At 37.5% G+C, this 18,954-nt stretch overlaps 2 protein-coding genes across 2 annotated transcripts; both read right to left on the reverse strand.

Annotated features, from left to right (window-relative positions):
* Nucleotides 1–7,265: 7,265 nt before the first annotated feature.
* On the reverse strand, nucleotides 7,266–9,737 carry LOC117624279 (wall-associated receptor kinase 2-like). The gene is made up of 4 exons (XM_034355431.1): nucleotides 9,070–9,737; nucleotides 8,795–8,942; nucleotides 8,567–8,685; nucleotides 7,266–8,343 (listed from the first exon to the last, which is right to left on the reverse strand). The coding sequence occupies exons 1-4, from the start codon at nucleotides 9,735–9,737 to the stop codon at nucleotides 7,266–7,268; spliced, it is 2,013 nt and encodes a 670-aa protein (XP_034211322.1).
* A 3,758-nt stretch (nucleotides 9,738–13,495) lies between these two features.
* LOC117624280 (cyclic nucleotide-gated ion channel 1-like) lies at nucleotides 13,496–17,502 on the reverse strand. Its single transcript, XM_034355432.1, has 8 exons — nucleotides 17,357–17,502; nucleotides 17,205–17,280; nucleotides 16,650–17,106; nucleotides 16,362–16,553; nucleotides 15,842–16,140; nucleotides 14,893–15,004; nucleotides 14,305–14,553; nucleotides 13,496–13,933 (listed from the first exon to the last, which is right to left on the reverse strand). The coding sequence occupies exons 2-8, from the start codon at nucleotides 17,246–17,248 to the stop codon at nucleotides 13,496–13,498; spliced, it is 1,791 nt and encodes a 596-aa protein (XP_034211323.1). The 5' UTR covers nucleotides 17,249–17,280; nucleotides 17,357–17,502.
* Nucleotides 17,503–18,954: the final 1,452 nt, after the last annotated feature.

Genomic DNA, 18,954 nt, shown 5'->3' on the forward strand with positions numbered 1-18,954 from the left:
GGTTTACATTTTAGGGTTAGGGTTTAGGGTTTAGGGTTAACATGCGCGACGGATTTTTTTGTTTCGTCTCGCCAAGTGCGAATTAGATAAATGCGCGACGGATTTGTTTCCTTTCGTCGCGCAATGTGGGACACAAAGTCCACCCCTCCATCCCCTTTCAACACTTAGTGAAAATTTCAACCGAATGAAATTCTAACCTTGCGCGACGAACAATGCGCGACGCTTAGAGTCTTCGTCGCGCAAAAGTCTGAGACGCTTCAGTTCCTGTCCCCCGCTAAACCCTAAATCCCAAAATTTTGGCGGCCAAAATGTGTTTTGCGCGACGAATAAGCCTATGTCTGTCGCGCAGGGTTGACCGTGCGCGACGCTTTAGTTATTCGTCGCGCAAAATTCGCTGACCCTTCAGTTTCCGCCTCGCTGTAAACCCTAAATCCCAAAATTTTGGCGGCCAAAATGTGTTTTGCGCGACGAATAATCCTATGTGTGTCGCGCAGGGTTGACCGTGCGCGACGCTTTTGTTATTCGTCGCGCAAAATTCGCTGACCCTTCAGTTTCCGCCTCGCTGTAAACCCTAAATCCCAAAATTTTGGCGGCGATAAAAACCTTTGCGCGACGAATAGTCGTTTTGCGCGACGGAATATTCGTCGCGCAAGATTCATTAATGAATCTTGCGCGACGAATAGTATTGTACGTCGCGCAAACTCGATTAAATCTGCAGAAACGACCCGAGCCCTCCTTCTTCCCCATTTCTCTGGTTTTTCCTCCTTCCCTCAGCCCTCTCTCTCCGCCGTCACCTCAGCCACCTCCGGTGCCACCGTAGCCTCCTTGCCACCTTGCCACCTTGCCACCTTGCCACCTTGCCACCGTAGCCTCCTTGCCACCTTGCCACTGCCGCTGCCACCTTGCCACCGCCGCTGCCACCTCAGCCACCGCCGCTGCCACCTTGCCACCTTGCCACCTTGCCACCTCAGCCACCTTGCCACCTTGCCACCTCAGCCACCGCCGCTGCCACCTTGCCACCTCAGCCACCTCCGCTGCCACCTCAGCCACCTCCGCTGCCACTGTAGCGACCTCCACCGCTGCCACCGCGCCATTGTAAGCCTCTATCGACTCTGTCCATTTAAGTATGTGTTAATTCAGTTTTTATTTTTGTATTTGTGTTATGATGATTTCTGTCAGTTTTGATTTTGATTTTGATTTTGTATCTGTGTTATGATTTCTGTATGTTTGTTATGATTGATTGGCTGGATGGATATGTTACTGGTTAGCTGATGGTTGGTTAGGATTTTGTGAATTTTCGCTATAGGAAATAGGAATTAAAACCCTAGGTTTTGGGCGAATTAAAACCCTAGGTTTTGGCCGGTTTAAATTTGGTTGCCGTTTGAGTCTTGATCGGATTTCGCCTATTGTGCGATTTCCAGGTTTGATATGTTCGGACCGTTGGATCGAACTGAAACTTACGTAGTTGTACTTTTGTGTTTCTAGGATCGTTTAGGATTCGACCGATCGTTGATCGGAGTCCCAGATACTCCGAAATTCCAAACCCTAGGTCATGCTATGCTTTTAATTAATTAGTTTAAATTCGGAACGAAATTATATGTGCAGATGTTAGATTTGATTAGGCGTGGTAGGTCGATGACGACTGCACCGAGTTCGGATCCCCCTGCTCAGGCGGCATCTTCTGCCACTGCTCCAGCTTTGCTGGACCACGTGGTGGTTGGTCACGAGGCGTCCCAGGCGCCTGCGTCATCTGCGTCATCCGTGGCGCAGCAACCTAGTGCTAGGCGGCGGCACCGGCCCACCGACACCATGGACACGACGACATCGACCGACGGTACTGGTGCCTCGAGATCACAGCCAGGTATAACTACACTTTTGTATTGTTCATTTTATTTTGAAATTTGACAATAAATATTATTTAACATTAATACCTTTTTTCTTTGCAGCGAAGAAGAACACTCGAGGACCGTGTCGTCAGCTGAAGACGGCGAAGGTCACTCGGGTGACAAACAGTCGTATCAGCATCGGATACGATGAGCGCCATCGGGCTGCACCGACGGCGGAGTTGCATAGCTCCTTGGCCCACGACATTGGCCACGTCGTGCGGACCCATTGCCCGATGCAATGGAAGTCTTGGAGGTTCATGCCTGACGAGATCAAGGCGGAGGTTCGCGGCCAGTTGTCGGTATGTACCTTACGTTTTCATTATTTGTCTTTAAAATTTTGTATATTTCTATTACTTAGCGTATCTAATTAATTGATTGCAGACGAACTATAACTTGGAGGATCTCGACGAAGAGTCGTTGACGTACGTCAACAGACTCTTCGCTGAGAGGTACAAGCAGTGGAAAAGCGACTTGCACCACCATTTTCAGGCATATGATGATCCGCAAGTCGCTCTTCAGGAGGGTTGCCCGAAGGAGCTTGAGGGGCGGGAGGATAGTTGGGAGTGGCTCTGCGCTCATTTTCAAGCGCCCGAATTTGCGGTATTTTTTCAACTATATTTGTGTAATTATTACTTATTACTTATTAATGTTTATTTTATTTTTGTATTTCATTATTATTTAATTTTTTATATTTTAACTAATTCGTTTCATTTTTGTATAACAGAATAAAGCCCAAGTGAATAAGGGTAATAGGAAGAAGAAGACCCTTCTCCACCATTCCGGCTCCAGACCCTTTTCGTACAGGATGGATGCACGTCGTCGGGTAATAATCACAAAATTTTTATTTCATTTTTAATATCATTTTTATGAATTTATTTTTTTCATACTAATATTTTTTTCTTTTGTTCAATTTAGGAGGGGTCCAAGTTCCCAGAGATCGACGTCTTTGGTGACGTTTATGTTCGACCCGGGAATGAGTTGGCCGAGTCCCTTCATGTAAGTATTATTTAATTTTAATTCTTATGTTGCACATTCAATTTATATGCATGTTTTAATTTATATTTTATGTTATGTTCAACAGACGACGATGGTGGAGAGGAGCCAGTTGGTTCTTCAGGAGTCCGCCTCCCGGCTTCCTCCCGAGACTCCGATCGAGTCTGTGGCTCCTCCACAGGATGCTGGATTTCAGATCTTGACGGAGACGTTGGATCAGACTCTCGGGAGGAGGCCGGGGACATATTGTCGAGGGATGGGGAATGCCCGGCGGAGGGAACCTAGACCTCGTTCATCGGCGCGGTCAAGCAGTCAGGTCACTGCTTTGACAGCAGAGGTGGCCACTCTTCGGAGCCAGATGTCAGAGATGGCCACTCTTCGGAGCCAGATGTCGGTCATTCTGCAGTCCCTCGTACAGTCCGGCATTCCAGTCCCGCGTTTTGATGCGCCGACTTCCGCGCCCGTCCATCCCGCGCAGCCCCATCAGACCACTGCCCCGATGAATGCCCAGACCTCCGAGCCGCATCCTGGCGACGACACGGTTGATTTTGATTCATTATTTGATTAGTGTATTTATTTTCATCATAAACATTTATTTTATTTGTAATACATTTATTTTATTTTATAACAAAATTTTATTCTAATTTATTTTTATTGCAATTTCATTGTTTAATCAATAAAAAAATAACCAATTTTATTTAAAATAAAAAATAAAAAAATTACAAAAAAAAAAAAATGTCAAATTATTTTTGCGCGACGGCAAATTTTTCGTCGCGCAAACCCAAAAGTAACAAAAATAAAAATTAAAAATTCAACTTTTTTTACTTTTAATTCTTCCGCGACGAATACATGCGTCTCGCAAACACGTTTTGTGCGACGAAACGTATCCGTCGCTCAAACATGTTTTGCGCGACGAAGGCTATTCGTCGCTCAAATAGGTTTTGCGCGATGAGAAAGTTTTCGTCGCGCAAACAAATGAGCGACGAAACCTTTCTCATCGCGCTAATTTTTCTGCGGCGAACAGACGTCTCCGCAACAAGTTTTGCGGGACGAATTTTTTTTGTCGCGCAAATTTTATGCGACGAAACAGTTGTTTCGTCTCCATATCTTTGGTGCAACGAAGGTTTACACGTCGCACATTGTTGCGCGACGAAGTGGTTTTCTTGGTCGCGCAAAGGCTTTCTTCACGATCTTTGCGCGACGGATTATGCGCGACGAATTTTTTGTCGCGGTGAAGTTAGTGCGACTAAATGAGACTTTGCGCGACGTTTTTTTATTCGTCGCGCAAAGGTTAAAATGTAGTAGTGCTACAAAAGGTTCCCCACATAAATGAAGAAACTCGCGAATCGCGACAACACACGACCTCGTGCATAATATGCCAGTCATATCTCCATCGAATCTTTGTCACCAAAAAGAAAAAAACGTGGGGTTTAGTGACACAGAAAGTAGTATGCCGATGTTGATGTATATCTTTACTAAAGGAAGTGCTAGCATGCCAAGTCAAGGCTAAGTCTATGAGGATGGTGACTTCACTAGTAGAAAAATTCATTATTTCAAAGAAAAAAAAAAAGGCATCAGAAGATAATGTAAAAGAAGAAAGAGGTTGAGGAAAGGAAGAGAGATGAGACAAAGTAATGTGTCTTTTTCTGCTGGGTGGGTAGAAGTGTAAAACAGGCAAATTCACGAAAGTGCTGCTCATCATCATGAATCATGATTCACCAGTCATATATGATTGGGTTGGAGGAAAAGGAAACATAAGGTTCTCTTCTCCTCTTCCATTGAGCTCGTATCTTTGTTGACCATTGATCTTGACTGGACCAATGCTTGGAGATAGAATCCACTCATGCTTATCTAAAACAGTGCCAAATTAATCTGTCTATTATTTTGCTCATATAATATAATATATCTTCCAAACAAAGCATCATCATGATCATGAACGATCTTGCCTTTATTAGTGATGAAGACTCGAGTCACAATCCGGGCCAATGCTGCATGCCACTGAAAAAAAGTGTGAGTATCTCTCTCAACTCAAGAAAAAAGAAAGGAATAAGAACAAGAAGATAATGTAATAAAATAAAAGAAATAGACAGGTTGATTGAGGAAATAAACAGGCAATTATTCACGAGGGAGCTCTGCTCATCATCATGATTCACGTCACGTGTCATATGATTGGCTTGCAATACCTCGGGGTCGCCTCTATTATTCATTGGACGTCCATCACTGGCTTCGTGACATGGAACATGGAGATGAATGCATGCATCTCCATCCATGGTTAGCTTACCTGCGCTCTCCGTTTGGTAATTAGGAAAGACGGTATGGAGATGGTAAATTAATTTCTTTTTTATTTTTTATAAGTTTATGAATGAGAAATAGTTGTCTGGTTGACATATAGGAAAGTAAGGGGAAAATGAAACATTCCTTATCGTTTGGGTTTTGTTTTCTCTTCTCATGACAAAGTTTGGGAAAATGAGCAAACATTAAATGCATATTTTTCATGAACATTTTGTCCCTATTAACAATTTATAATTACATTATAGCATTAAATGCTTTTTTTTAAAATTTAATTTCATATAGGTATAATTGAAAAATTAAACAAACTTTGTTTTACATTTTTATACAAACCAAACATGTGTGAGAATATGAAGGTAAATAGTGCCATATTGGAAAGTTGAGAAATCTAGCAAGAGCTTATAAGGAGTTGGGCTACTCCCCCCCATAGCCAATTGGTTTTGGGGTGGGACCTCAACTCCCTTCATGATATCAGAGCGAGTTGCCCACGTGTGAAAGTCCAACGGTCACACGTGCTCCACGTCACCCAAAATGTGTTGTCCACGTGTTAGACTTGAAATTCGCCACACGTGCGGAGACGTGTGAGAATGTGAAGGTAAAGAGTCCCATATTCTCACAACATGTGAGAGGAAATAAAGTGGTATTTACTTTTTATTTACCCAGCATTACCAAACAAGAGAAAATAACCTTCCATTTTCCATGTCTTTGGAAAGAAATGGGATAATTGGTTTGTTGTGAATCTAGTTGTTGACTAGTTGTTGTTTTGCATGTATTACATATTCATAGGCCTATTAATAAAGTCTAGTCATATTGTTGCTTAGCTTCATACCAATTTTGGCTAATTGATTTACTTGTATATGTGAATTGATTGGTTTTTTTATAAATTTATGACTAGTTTAGTGACTAGTTATATTTCTGCTAGGTTCAGTCGATTATTGTCATTATATGATCAGTTTGATTAGGGATTTGGATATGTGTATCTCTTGTTTGTTCATAGGTCTGTCATATTGTTACTAAAAACATTTAATCATTGTTGTCTTAGATTTATCCATTGAGGTTTTAATTTCATCCCTTCACCTAAATACCAATTTCATTATCCTCTTTCCTTCATTTTCCTTTTCCATGGATCTTGGTTTTGTTTTTGTTTTTATTGTTTTTGGATTGCATGTTTTTTTGGTTTTGGTGTTTTTTGCTTGGCTGTAAGAAGAGTTGTCGGCGGTGCTATCTATCCCGACAGAGGTGGAGGCATCGACATCAGTGGAGGTAGTAATGGTTGTTATGTTGGTTAATATGTGATGTGGAAACAGACACCGCGAAACACCACTGTTGCCATGATTTAGTTGCCACTTTTGGTCCACATATATAGGGTTTTGGCTCTAAATCAGTGTTTGGATTTACAATAATGAAGGTTACAGGCTTGTGTGGGTTGGGGTTTAGCTGGTGCCTTACTAAGGATTTAACCAGTATGGCGTTATGGATTTCTTCAGTTGTCGAAGAGGATGTGGAATGGCGTTCTTGTTTCTTGTTTTAATTCTATAACTATTTAGAAATTTGCTACATTTTTTTATTTTAATTCTCAGGAACTCCTTAGGAATTTATTGTGTTTTGTATTCTAGTTTATGTTACAATATAAATTTGCAGTTACGCATAGGAGATATATTGTTAGTCTATGTACGAATCCTTCAAGATGCTAAATCAGGAGTTGAGTATTTATTGGTCCAGTTGTAATTCTCTCCAAATAAAATCAACTTGTTGTTGTGTTTGGTCATTGGTGTCGTACCCGTTTTGACTCTTTTGTGGCTTTGTACTTTGATATGTTTCATCAATAATTGGCATCGCTTTTTCTCAACCCAAAAAAAAAAAAAAAAAAGATATATATTATGAGAAAAAGAAAAAATATCAACAAAAAAAGGTTGTTAACATTCTCCTTATTCAGAAGCCAGTTCAATCTTTATTTATTATTTTATTTCCGAAAGCACACAACAAATTTACAATAGCACACCACATGACTCCATTCTACAGTCTATTCTATTTTACACGGAACATTAATTACCAGGAAGAACAAGTGAACTAATTATCACCCATCTCGAAGAGTCGTTATTTGCATGCTGCTTCCGCACTCTCTGCACTACTAGAACCAACTAAGTTGCCGGTATCTTTGGGAGATGGAGAGATATCATCCTCTTCTCCTCCACTTGGATGTTGTGGCATGGTTCCAAGTAATTTTTGGAGCTCTCCGAGTACATCTTTCATAGAAAGCCTTTCCTCCCCTCTTGAATTCAAGCATTTTAGTGTCAGCTCAGCAGCTTTTTTGATGACTTCATCAGAACATTTCTCCAATATTTCTTCATCAAGAGTTTGACGCAACGTACTCCCTTCAACTGAGCGAACAAAGAGTTTTACCTCTTTTTCCTCTGCCTTTAGGCCTGTTAACAGCTCCACTAGCACAAGTCCAAAGCTATAGACGTCGTCTCCTTTTTCCTTTTCAAAGGCTAAAATTGATGTTTCATTCTCATCTCCAGGAAAAGGTGTTGAAGCTCCAAAGCCGGACAGTTTTGCTGTTAAATTCTTATCTAATAGTATATTAGCGGTTTTCACATCACGGTGTATGAAACGCGTGACAGCGGAGTGGTGCAAGTATGCTAGGGCGTCTGCCGTCTCGGCTGCTATTCTCAACCGCTGTGCCAATGTAAGGGGTGGTGATGGTTTTTTGCCATTTTTGTCGTGAATATTCTCATAAAGAGTGCCCTTGCACATGAACTCATAAACCAATATTGGTGTTGGGGTATCTAAACAACAACCTATGAGTCTCACAACATTTGTATGGTTTATTTGATAAAGAGCAGTCATCTCTTTAACAAATTGGTTATGGGCGGCGGTAATTTGTTTTTGGTCAACTCGGTCGGTATTTTGGTTTGGGTCAATTGGAGCACTAACTGTTGACTTTTTTATGGCAACCTCTTGTTTATCTAGTATTCCTTTGTAAACAATTCCATATCTTCCCTCACCAACTTTTTTTACTTTATCATAATTGTTCGTGGTGGCCTGAACGTCATTTTCAGTAAAGAATCTGGCTGTTTTCCCCAAAGTAGCCATTTTTTTCTCTAAAAGTGCGCCACCATTAGCGTCAAAGTATTTTTGTTTGAGCTTCTCTATATGGCTTTTCCTCTGTTTCCTATATATCCAAAAAATTGCAACCAGTAAAACAGAGAAGCTCAATGACACGCCTGCAATAAATTGAAAACCATATATATGTTTTACTATTTTGTTTGAAAATAATCATGAATAATTAACTATGCATATACTGCATGTGTATTGAATATACTGCTTACAGGTAAATAACTAGCTCTAGTACTGTACATACCCAGCGAGATTTTCAAGCTTGTTTCTGAGGGAACTTTGATGCACGTAATCTTGTCTTGGTTGCGGTAGCCACTATCACAGGAACAAGAGTAATTTCCTGGTAGATTTGTGCACTGTCCATTCTTACAGGGGTTCGAAGCGCACTCATTAATATCTGAAATAAATAGTAAAACTCATATATCACAGATCCATCAAGAAGAATATCCTTAATTTTGAGCTTTAGTTAGCTGCAGTATATAATATATATGTATGTATTTGTATACCTTGGCAACCATAGAGGTATGGGTTCCCTTCGAAGCCTTTCCTACACCGGCAAATGTAACCCATAGACCAGTTATGGCAGGTGGTATTTCCTTTGCATGCAAAAGTGTCGTGGTTTTGACTTGCAAGTTCACACGACTCCTCCTTAACCTGCCAAACAAGAACCAGGGGAAGCCGGCTTGTATTGCGAAGTTGTTGAAAGCTTGTAGTGCTGAATGTGAAATAGCCAAGTTTCACAACGAAGGCGAAGCCGCAGGGGTTAAAGTCCCATACGTACCTATGGTTTTGATAGCTTTCCACCCTCAGAGTCAGGTTGTTCAGCCCAGGGGGGATCTTCGTTTCGCAACACCCCATGCCAGAGCAAGACTCGTTCTTGTCAATGGCGTAGCCACCAATTTTCTTTCGACATATGGAGACGCAGCCAGTTGTGTACCTTTGGTCGTCCCGGCCACCGAATAAGTACGCTTTCGTGTCACAACCAACCGCAAAGAACCTGTTTTTTTCTCCAGAGATGGTGTAAGGATTATACACTCTGAGCCCGCCGCTGCTTTGGTCTTCCTTTGGGAGTGGGATACCATGGTCGTCATAACAATCTCTGTTTACTAACTGCAGTATATGAAGCTCACCCTCTTCAAGAGATATGTTGGCGACAAAGATACGGGTTTTCATCAATCGGGGTAATGTGGGCTCATTATTGTTGGATTCTATGCAGGTGATGCTGAATTCTGGTCGGGAGTAACAACCGGCACCAATGCCAAATGGGTATGGAATTGTGACATTACCACATTTGGGTTTGCAGCCAGGCCGGGCCATAGCTGTTTCACCTTCTTCTCCTCCTTGTCGTGCGCTTGCTCTTGTTGTTGCTACAACAATTGTAGCTGCTGGTACAAGTACTGCTAGCAACATTATTGAAAGTCGCACAAGCATTCCATATTGAAAGGCCATATGTGTATACGCATGCACTGTATGTTATGTGTTAATTGTTTCCCTAAGGAAACTGAGGCAAAGCCTGGCCTATTATATAGATAGGAAATGCCTTTACTAACCTATAATTATTATTTTTTGTCTGTTAACACTCATCTGTCCGTTTTATTTATTTTAATTAACGAGTGAGAAAAGATTCCAACTTGAAACCCTTTTTCGATAATACGAAAGGATGTGAAAATATTTGGTTGGCTTGGTTGTTGTTAAAATTGGTGACCAAGTGGCGTGGCTTGACTAAAAGACTTTCTTAATAGACAGCTTTTTCATATTCGTGATGAACAGTCGAGTCACAATAATTATTATGTTTTTTGGTCTGATGGAGTCACAATAATTAACCCACTATAGAAAGAATGCATTGACATGTAGTCTACGGCTAGATGAGCGTCCACGTGGCCGTTCTGAACATCAAACGACATGTAATACTACGTCATCGCGTTAAGTCACTTTGGTGTCATCACCCACTGGATCCTACGTGCCCCGTCTCATGTGCACATTACGATGATTTTTTCATTAATGGGGTCATTTTAGCATGAGGTATTATATAATTACTAAGAGGAATTAGTATTTATAAATATCTATTTATATTATAATAAATATACAAGATATATTATCGTAGTATTCTATAATCTCTCTTCATATAGAGCATTTGGAACAAAAATTCCAATTAGACACTTGTTATTTTTCAATTAGTTCTTAGTGTGTTAAAAAAATTTCTAAAACCAATTAGGAATTGATAAGTGGCTAGTTTTGAATTTTTTTTCTTTAAATTAATTATATATGGATAATTGTCTAATATATCATACTAAAATGAGCTTACTGAAAACCTATATTACGAGAGATTATTTTATTTTTTTTATGTGCAAGTTTGAATACTAATACTAATCTCTCAATGCAGTTTACATCTAACTCGTCTCTCTAACTTGTTGGAAGTCCATGGAACAGGAGGAGATCCCTTCGATTTAGATAACGATTCAAATTTTATATTTGATATATTCTCATGTGGGCGTGACATGATAGACTTATTATTCAATTTGATTAGCCTACAATACATAGAGTATCATGTCAAAGAGAATATCAAGGAGCAAAGATCAAAGATCAAAGATCAAGGAGGAGATCACAAAAGAGGAAATCATCAAGAGAAGACCAAACATAAATTGGTTCATATAATTGTTTCAAGGGTAATTAGATCTTATTCTGTCTCTTGAATTTTCTATTTATGAAAACCATATCAACGTTCATGGCTTAAAATACTTTGAAGAAGTTTTGTTTTTGAATTTAAACAACCACCATAGACTTCTGCTACGATTAATTTGATTAAATGCATATTTAATATTCAAATGAACTTCTAAAAATGTTTTGAAAATCTTACAATTGGTATCAGAGTCATAAGTCATGAACTTGATATGTTTTTAGGGTTTAGAAATGCATATATGGGATATGCTAACCCCTTTGTTATGAATATGATACCAGACTAATATTCTTTAGATTACTTTATCTCTTATTTAGCATCCCTGGACATTTGTTTATTTACATAATGTAAAAATAACAAAATAAGTTTGCCCTTTATATATCATATATGAAATATATTATAAAGAGATTACATCAAATATATTAGCTCTTAGGGCACATTTCTAACAATAGAGTATGCCAGCTCATTTGCATTTCCAGCTGAGTCCTATAGAATTATGTCTTATTCTCTTTCATTCTTTGACTGCCAAGTGTCCTTTCCTACCTAGGAATTTTGGGTAAAATAGTCCTACAGTGTTTTGGCAGCCGTCGCGTACAGATCAGTGAGCTTTTGGAAAAATGGCAACATGTCTCTTGTTTATATATGCACATGAGGAAGGCATGGCTCTTCTCTTGAATTAGGGTGTGGTGTGGGGCCGGCCAGTTGAATTGGGATCTGGAGTCATTGTAGACGTAGAGTTTTAGTAAGGTGACGACTGATCTCGACTACGTGGAGATAGAATTCACTCATGCTTATCTACATTAGTGCCAAATTAATAATCTGCCTATAATTATTTTGCTCATATAATATTTCAAACAAACGACAAACATTATCATGAACGATCTTGTTTTTATTTGTGATGAAGACTCGAGTCACGGCTCACAATCCCAGGCCAAATCTGCATAGACAGGTTGAGGAAAGGAGAAGAGAGAGAAGTAAAGGTGTCCTTTTATTTGTATTATTAATGCTAGTGCCTAGGGGGTTGGTAGAAGGGTAAAACTGGCAAATTAACGAGGGTGCTCATCACGATGATTGGTTCGTCTCTATTGCTTGCAAGTTGCTGGAAGCCCATGCCTTAAGGCCATGGAACATCCAACATAATTGAATCCCATGATGATGATCGATGCATGCATGCATGCATGGCTCATGATGGAGATACAAAATGTAATGTCTCCAAAATGTGTGAGTAGCATGAACCGCCGGATATACATAGAGAGGAGAACAAAAGATTGCAATACAAGCAACTGGTTCTTGGAGAAATTACTAACGTGAAATATGTTCGAGATATGATTCGCGGTTGGAAGTTTTTAAAGAAAAAAAAAAAAGTACTTACATATACAATGACAGTTCAAAAAAACGTAGAATTTTTCTTTTAGTAATTCTACATGTAGATTAGATTACTTTAACATAAATAAATTTAATTTAGTAAGTTGTATTATTTAATCCCCTTCGTTTATTGAATTAAGTTGACCGAGAGCATTATATATAGGGGAATGTGGATTTCCTACGCAAGTTAATCATTTTTCCTTCTGAAATCAGTTCCTGTTGAAAAACATCATGTTGATTCTTTTTCAGTGGGCCGTGATGAACACACTTCTTTTTGGGACGGGGAGAGTGAGGTGGGTCAGGAAGAGACCCCATCCATTCAGATAATGATTCACTTTTTATATTGTGATTTATTCTCAGACAAGAATGTGAGCGTGACATTTGTAATGAAAGTAAAAAAGCATGCAAAATCATCTGGAATTGAAAAGTGACATTATATATACCCAAACTGATATATATCTTTGGCAATACTAAGTGAAAGACATCGTGGAACTTGCAACCTTGCAGTATAAACCTCAAGCTGTTTACGACAGTCCTGTGATTTAAAAAAATTTTAAGAATTGTATTCATTATTATAATCTTTATAAATTTATTTGTATTTTTCTTAATTTTGTTATTTTTGTTTCAATCCTACAATCTCAACTTGGTGTTTGTTGCACTAAACAACTATTTAAAATTCAGTCATATTTCAACTAGTCTAATCCAGTCTAGCTTACTAAACGGACCCAAGCGGTTTACGACATATACAAGATTTAATTCAAGTTGATGTTTTTCTTCTTTATAGAATGTAGGGTTAAAAAAAACAACCAAAATAATGTTGTAGGCCTGCATGCAGCATAATCATGAAATGGAATCCTGGTAGAAGACTTTCAATAACTATCTGAAATTAATTAACCCAAAAACCATACCATTAATAACAATTTCTTGGTCATCTATAAATTAAATATTTACCCAAAAAAAAAAAAAAAAAACACACAAGTATGATACAAGCACTCGAAAACGAGATAATTCTAGGTATAAGTACGATACAAGCACTCCAAAACCCAAGTAAAAAAAAAAGACTGGATATCGTAGTTTCTTAGAAGGTTACCTAAATTACCATACATACATACATACATATACATGCATGACCAGCCTGGCAGTCGCTAAGAAGGTGGGAGGGAGATCAATGTCCAAAGTATAACTTCCACGACTGTTCGCGTTCGGAGACAACCTTTAGCAAGTCCTGGGCTGAGAGAGTAAAACCTTCTACTTTTGTATGACATTTCACATTTTCGGTCCCGAGAGGAAGATCCTCAAACCGAGGTTTGTTGGCGGATGCCCACTTCAGAAGGTTTTCTCCATAAACAACTTTTCCAAGTCCCTCGTCGTCCTCTGGGGATGGGAATGGGGCAGCACCAGAATTTTCTGTTGTTTCTTCACCACGTGCAAAGCTAGAATTAGGAGTTGTATAGGTGAATGCTTTTCCTTCTATAATAAGAAGCATGCGATCAATTGGGTCATTCACTGAAAATATCATGTGACCTGCTGCGTACGTCACTGGCGTCATATAGTCGCACATCGTTTTCAGCACATTGTCATTCATAAGTTTAAGGAGTCCAACCTGTATTTAAAATCGATCAATACTTAAACACAAACCAAGATTCATTCATCTATATAGGTTCAATGATACAAATTAATTCCCTGTAAATTAGACTAATGTGCTGGTCTCTATTTGATAAATCTATAAATATTGGATTTGAACTTACTGAATCAGATAACAATCCAACATATTATTTCTTAAATCTCGTTTTAAGGAAATGAGATTTATAAGAACTGCCTTGGTCTCAATCTAAACCAAACTGAACCATCAAATGAGATGTATGAGTGACGGAAGGCCAAGGCAACTCATGTATCTTTTAGGTGGTCAGAATTTTCTTTATTAATAAATAATATACATGCAAATACTTGAAAGAGAGAGGTTGAGAAACATACTTGTGATAGAGTTTTGAAGCAAAGAAGATGCTTTAGATATTTTTTCATATAACCGGGAAGAACATTGAATAGATTCTCCAGCTCAGAATCTTTGTCCTCTTCCAATTTTTTATTTATGTTTTTCATGATTTCATCCTTCTTTTGATCATCAATATGATATTTCTTCATCCACTCCTCTATATCTCCTTTTTTTAATTCAATCTTCTTCCTAATTTCCTCCGATCGTGTGGTTCTCATCTGAATGAATGTCTGAAAAGTACATTTTCAGCACAAATAGTAAATTAGAAGTGTATCAATGATGCAAACATCTAACTTTTCAGTATTCCTTGAAAAAATCAATGTAAAAAATCATTTGATCCTAAAACCATCTGATGCCTTACTGATTTTCAAGGTCAAATTTTTCAAGGACACGAAGGCAAACAGTTCAGATAGTTGAAATAAAATTCTTAGTGGACCTCACAACATGCATGGGATCCATCAATAGAAGAGAATATACATTTACATAAGATAGAGGTTCCCCCTGAAAACAGAAGGAAAGTAATTGAAAGTAAACCAAATAGATATCTGAGAGAGAGATTTATTACTGACCTGAATATTTCCAATGAGATATATAAATAATAGCATGCCAGTGACAGAAATTAGAATTGCAAACAAGTTTTCCCACACATAATTACTTGTTGCGAGATTCGTGCCAAAGTTGCTGCAAAAAGTAAGTAAAGAACCAAGCAAAATGTGAGATACTAATGAATGGCAGAAGAAAGTAGTTACAAAAGCAACAATTATTTCCTTCTTCTATTAAGCTTTTGTATGATCAGAGGAATGGGGGATTCCTAAAAGGATCCTCCTTGTAAGTTTAGTTACCACATAAAAGGAAACGTAGTCATATTTAAAATACAACATATACAATAGGAGTAAGTAAAGAAAATTTACAACCGTTCCGTTCCTTTATTTACTGACTTACAATGCATATCAAGTACTATAAAAAATGTAGCAAGACTAGCACTGGAAAGTACTTTGGAATATGATATTTATTATTTATAAAATAGAGAAGAAGAAGAAGGAGAGGAATAGGATATCATATTTTGTTGAAGACTTTTATTTATTTATGAGATATTTAGTTATATACTCATTCTAAGCACTAGTGATATAAATAAACTCTGCATCATTTAATCTGTATAAACAGACTCAAAACAACTGACCCTATTTAATTTAATTTTGATTATTAAATTACTTTGATGCCATATCAAGGATTTTTATTAGATTTTGGGGGTTGGGCTTATTTTAAGAAATCAAGGGTAGTTTTGTATATGAAATTTGAAGCCTCTTTGTTATGTTATAAATGGGTTTTGGGTGTGTTTCTAAAATTTATCCGTTTTATATTAGATTTTATTATTATTTATAATTTGGACTTCTATATTATGTATAATAGTGAATCTTTTTTTTTTAAATCTAGTATAAAAAAAATATATCTGTCATTAATAGAGGATACAAAATAAAATAGTGAAATTTTAAAATGGATATACATGTGCAAGCAAACCTCAAATTTCTCAGACCCCACCAGAAAGAGTAGCATAACTTTGTTGGAAAATTTATATGCTCCGCATTACCAGACTTGAGGGAATCAAGAAATATTCCATAATTAAATGGAGCAGCATTGTCCGGAACATCTATTTTGCAATGTTCATCAAAAAATGTGATATTTGGTGTAGAAGTATTGTGATGATCACAAGAAAAGGTACCCATGCATCCCTCAATATTTGTATGATTTTGACAAGCCTGGTGCCAACAGAAGGTCTCTCGTTGAATGGCAAAGAAGTACCAAAAGGCTCCAATAACCTATGAAAACATAATTAATTAATTGATAGATCTAAGCATTAATCATCGATATGATAATTTACTGAGAGAGAAATTGCATTGACTCCTATACTCACTCTACATCATCAGTAGTCACTTTCCAATCATGCGTTTATTGTAAATCCAACTAAGCTTCATCAAGCATTTATCGATTACCAAAATAAGTCCGTATAAAATTAAAAGGATATGGAAGTAAAACTTACATGACTAGCAATAATGTACAAAAACAAATTGAATAGGGCTTTGACCCATATTCCGATGGTCCTTGTAAGTTCGGTAGAAGATAAAACAATTCGATAAATTCTTGGCAGATACTGACTGAGGAGAAAAAAGTTGACAGCCTTTCTCGGTTTTGAATATCCCGACCACATTTTGAAAAAACCTTTTACTAGAAGCTGCACAAAAGAATAATAGTAATGGGTTAGAAGTCCATTGTAATTAAAGCTGCCTAGCTCATAATTTAGACCAAAAATTTAAATTTCTCTTATTACTTGTGGCATGGGAAAAACAGAGAGAAGGTCAGTCACCAAACAACACCACTTCAACTCCCAAGCTATTTTCTTAGCAAATGGAATTATCTCATGTCTTCTTATTAACGTCGTTTGCCAATCCAATTCCCATTGCTCCTTCCCTTGGTTGATCTCCTTGTAGGCTTTATTAATCCCTTCATAGATTTTATATCCAATATCCACCAAGAAAGTGATATCCGTTAGAGATCGCAAAATCAGAGCCACAGTCCACAACTTTTTGTCCATTCCAAGACATTTCTTTTTCCCATTGATGAATGGAATGTATAAGAACAAGGGATCTAGGGAAATTGCAATAGCACATGAAATTACAATTATCTTGTTCCAGAATGAAGCTGAAAGAAGTTTGCTTTCCCATTTCTTTGTTAAAAGTTCTCTAACTTTGGATGGGAGACGTCGTGCCAGTTTACTTGGTGCGTCGCTAATTAAAAGAAAAGTGCAATCAGAAAATTGAGATAAATCTAGACTTAACAAATTAGAGTATATCATCTTAAACGGCTGCATCTTGCAAAAACTAACCTTATGATTTTGGCCAGATGATGAACACGGGGCTGTAGAGACATAACTTCAAGAGCATACAGAAACCTACAGAAGCCTTTGAACGTAGATAGTGAGAGAGTTTACATATATTTATTTCAGGAAATTAAGCTTCAACTGACAAATACACTTACCACGCTATTTACTGGATGCAATGGCAAGAGGATAAGAGAATAGGATGATCTTTGTTTCCTTTTTCCTTTTTTTGTTTTCTCTTTTGGGTCAATAAAACTTCATCAGATGAAGAGAATAAGGATGATCTGTGAGGAGAGAGGGTTATTCTGCTAGTCCAAAAAAGCTGTGGGCTTACTAGGCAATTTCATGAAGTTTATAAACAGGGGCAATGACTTCTGTTTACCTTCGTTGACTGACCAAGAATTTATTTTCTGACCCCAAAAAAATAAATAAAGGACCTAGAACTGATTTATTACTGACGAGACCTTTTTTCACAACATTAAAATAAGTATAAAAAAAAAAAACTATTCATGGAAGAATATATAAGAGGGAAAAAGAAGAACATACTATTTGTTAAAAGAGTTATTTTGGTTAGAGATGGAACTTAAAAAACAAAGAGCTGGTTTGGCTCACCTGTGCACAAGGATGAAGAGTAGAAAAAGATTCAAGTGGAATTTAGGTAATGTTTTTAGCTTTCCTTCACAAATATGTAATCTCATATATATGATGAAGCTCAAAGAATTTAGGCTAGCTCAAGTTAATGTAAAGTTGACCATTGTGGCCGAGATTAAATTCATAATTTCCCAATGCAATCAAGCTTAATGAAGGTAATATTTTTATGTCTGCATTGCATGCATATCATTAGTTGTCATGTATGTAATTCCTCTTAGCTCATCTTTAGAAATTAGAACATGGATATTTGCTAGAAAGTTGAAGTACATTGAATGGTTTATGAGGCTACAAAACCAAGATAATTTGTGCATTCATTTATAATGGGCATCATTAGAAAAATCAGCATCTACATAGATCCATATGACCAGTTATATAGGCCAAATATTTCCAGCACAAGATTTTTATAAGGCATGTGATTTTTCTTATTATAAATCCAATCATTGATTGCCAAGTGTCATTTTAACCTATCAAAAAGGCTAGGCTGATATGGAGAGGCATGTGAATTTAAAAGAATAAAAAACACTTTTGAGAATTTAACAACAAGAGAAAGGAGACCTGTGAATTTGTGGTTGAGTTTTTTTTTTTTAATTAAAAAAAAGACCTTTTTTATTGAGAGAGACAATAATATATTAAACTCACACATACTGCACGGATACTAGAACTTGAACTCATAACCTTACTTGAAGGAGTAATTACGTCAAACCACTACACTAATTGATCCTTTGCAATTTAGCCATATTATTAGGTAGGAATGAGTTCCTCCGGAAGCATTATCCTAGAAAAAGAAAACCAAGAAAAAAAAGATAGATTGAGCCTTGGATGATTGTACACATACTACCACGTGGGCTTATTGAGTGTTGATGTGAGGTATATGTTTCATTAATACTTCATATCCCATTATAAGAGGAATGCTAACTGCAGTTCCCCTTGTGCATTTTTAGTACTTCATATCCCATTATACATATAAATAAAATTACTTCGGATCTACGGAGGATTTTATAGAATAATATTATTTGTATCATATTTATTAATTACATTGTTGATCGTCTCTCTAATAAAAGTAGGCCCCATTAGTATATTTACAGTGACGAACCTATAGAGGCAC

Source organism: Prunus dulcis, chromosome 4 (genome assembly GCF_902201215.1).
Source record: "Prunus dulcis chromosome 4, ALMONDv2, whole genome shotgun sequence".
NCBI classification, from domain to species: Eukaryota; Viridiplantae; Streptophyta; class Magnoliopsida; order Rosales; family Rosaceae; genus Prunus; species Prunus dulcis.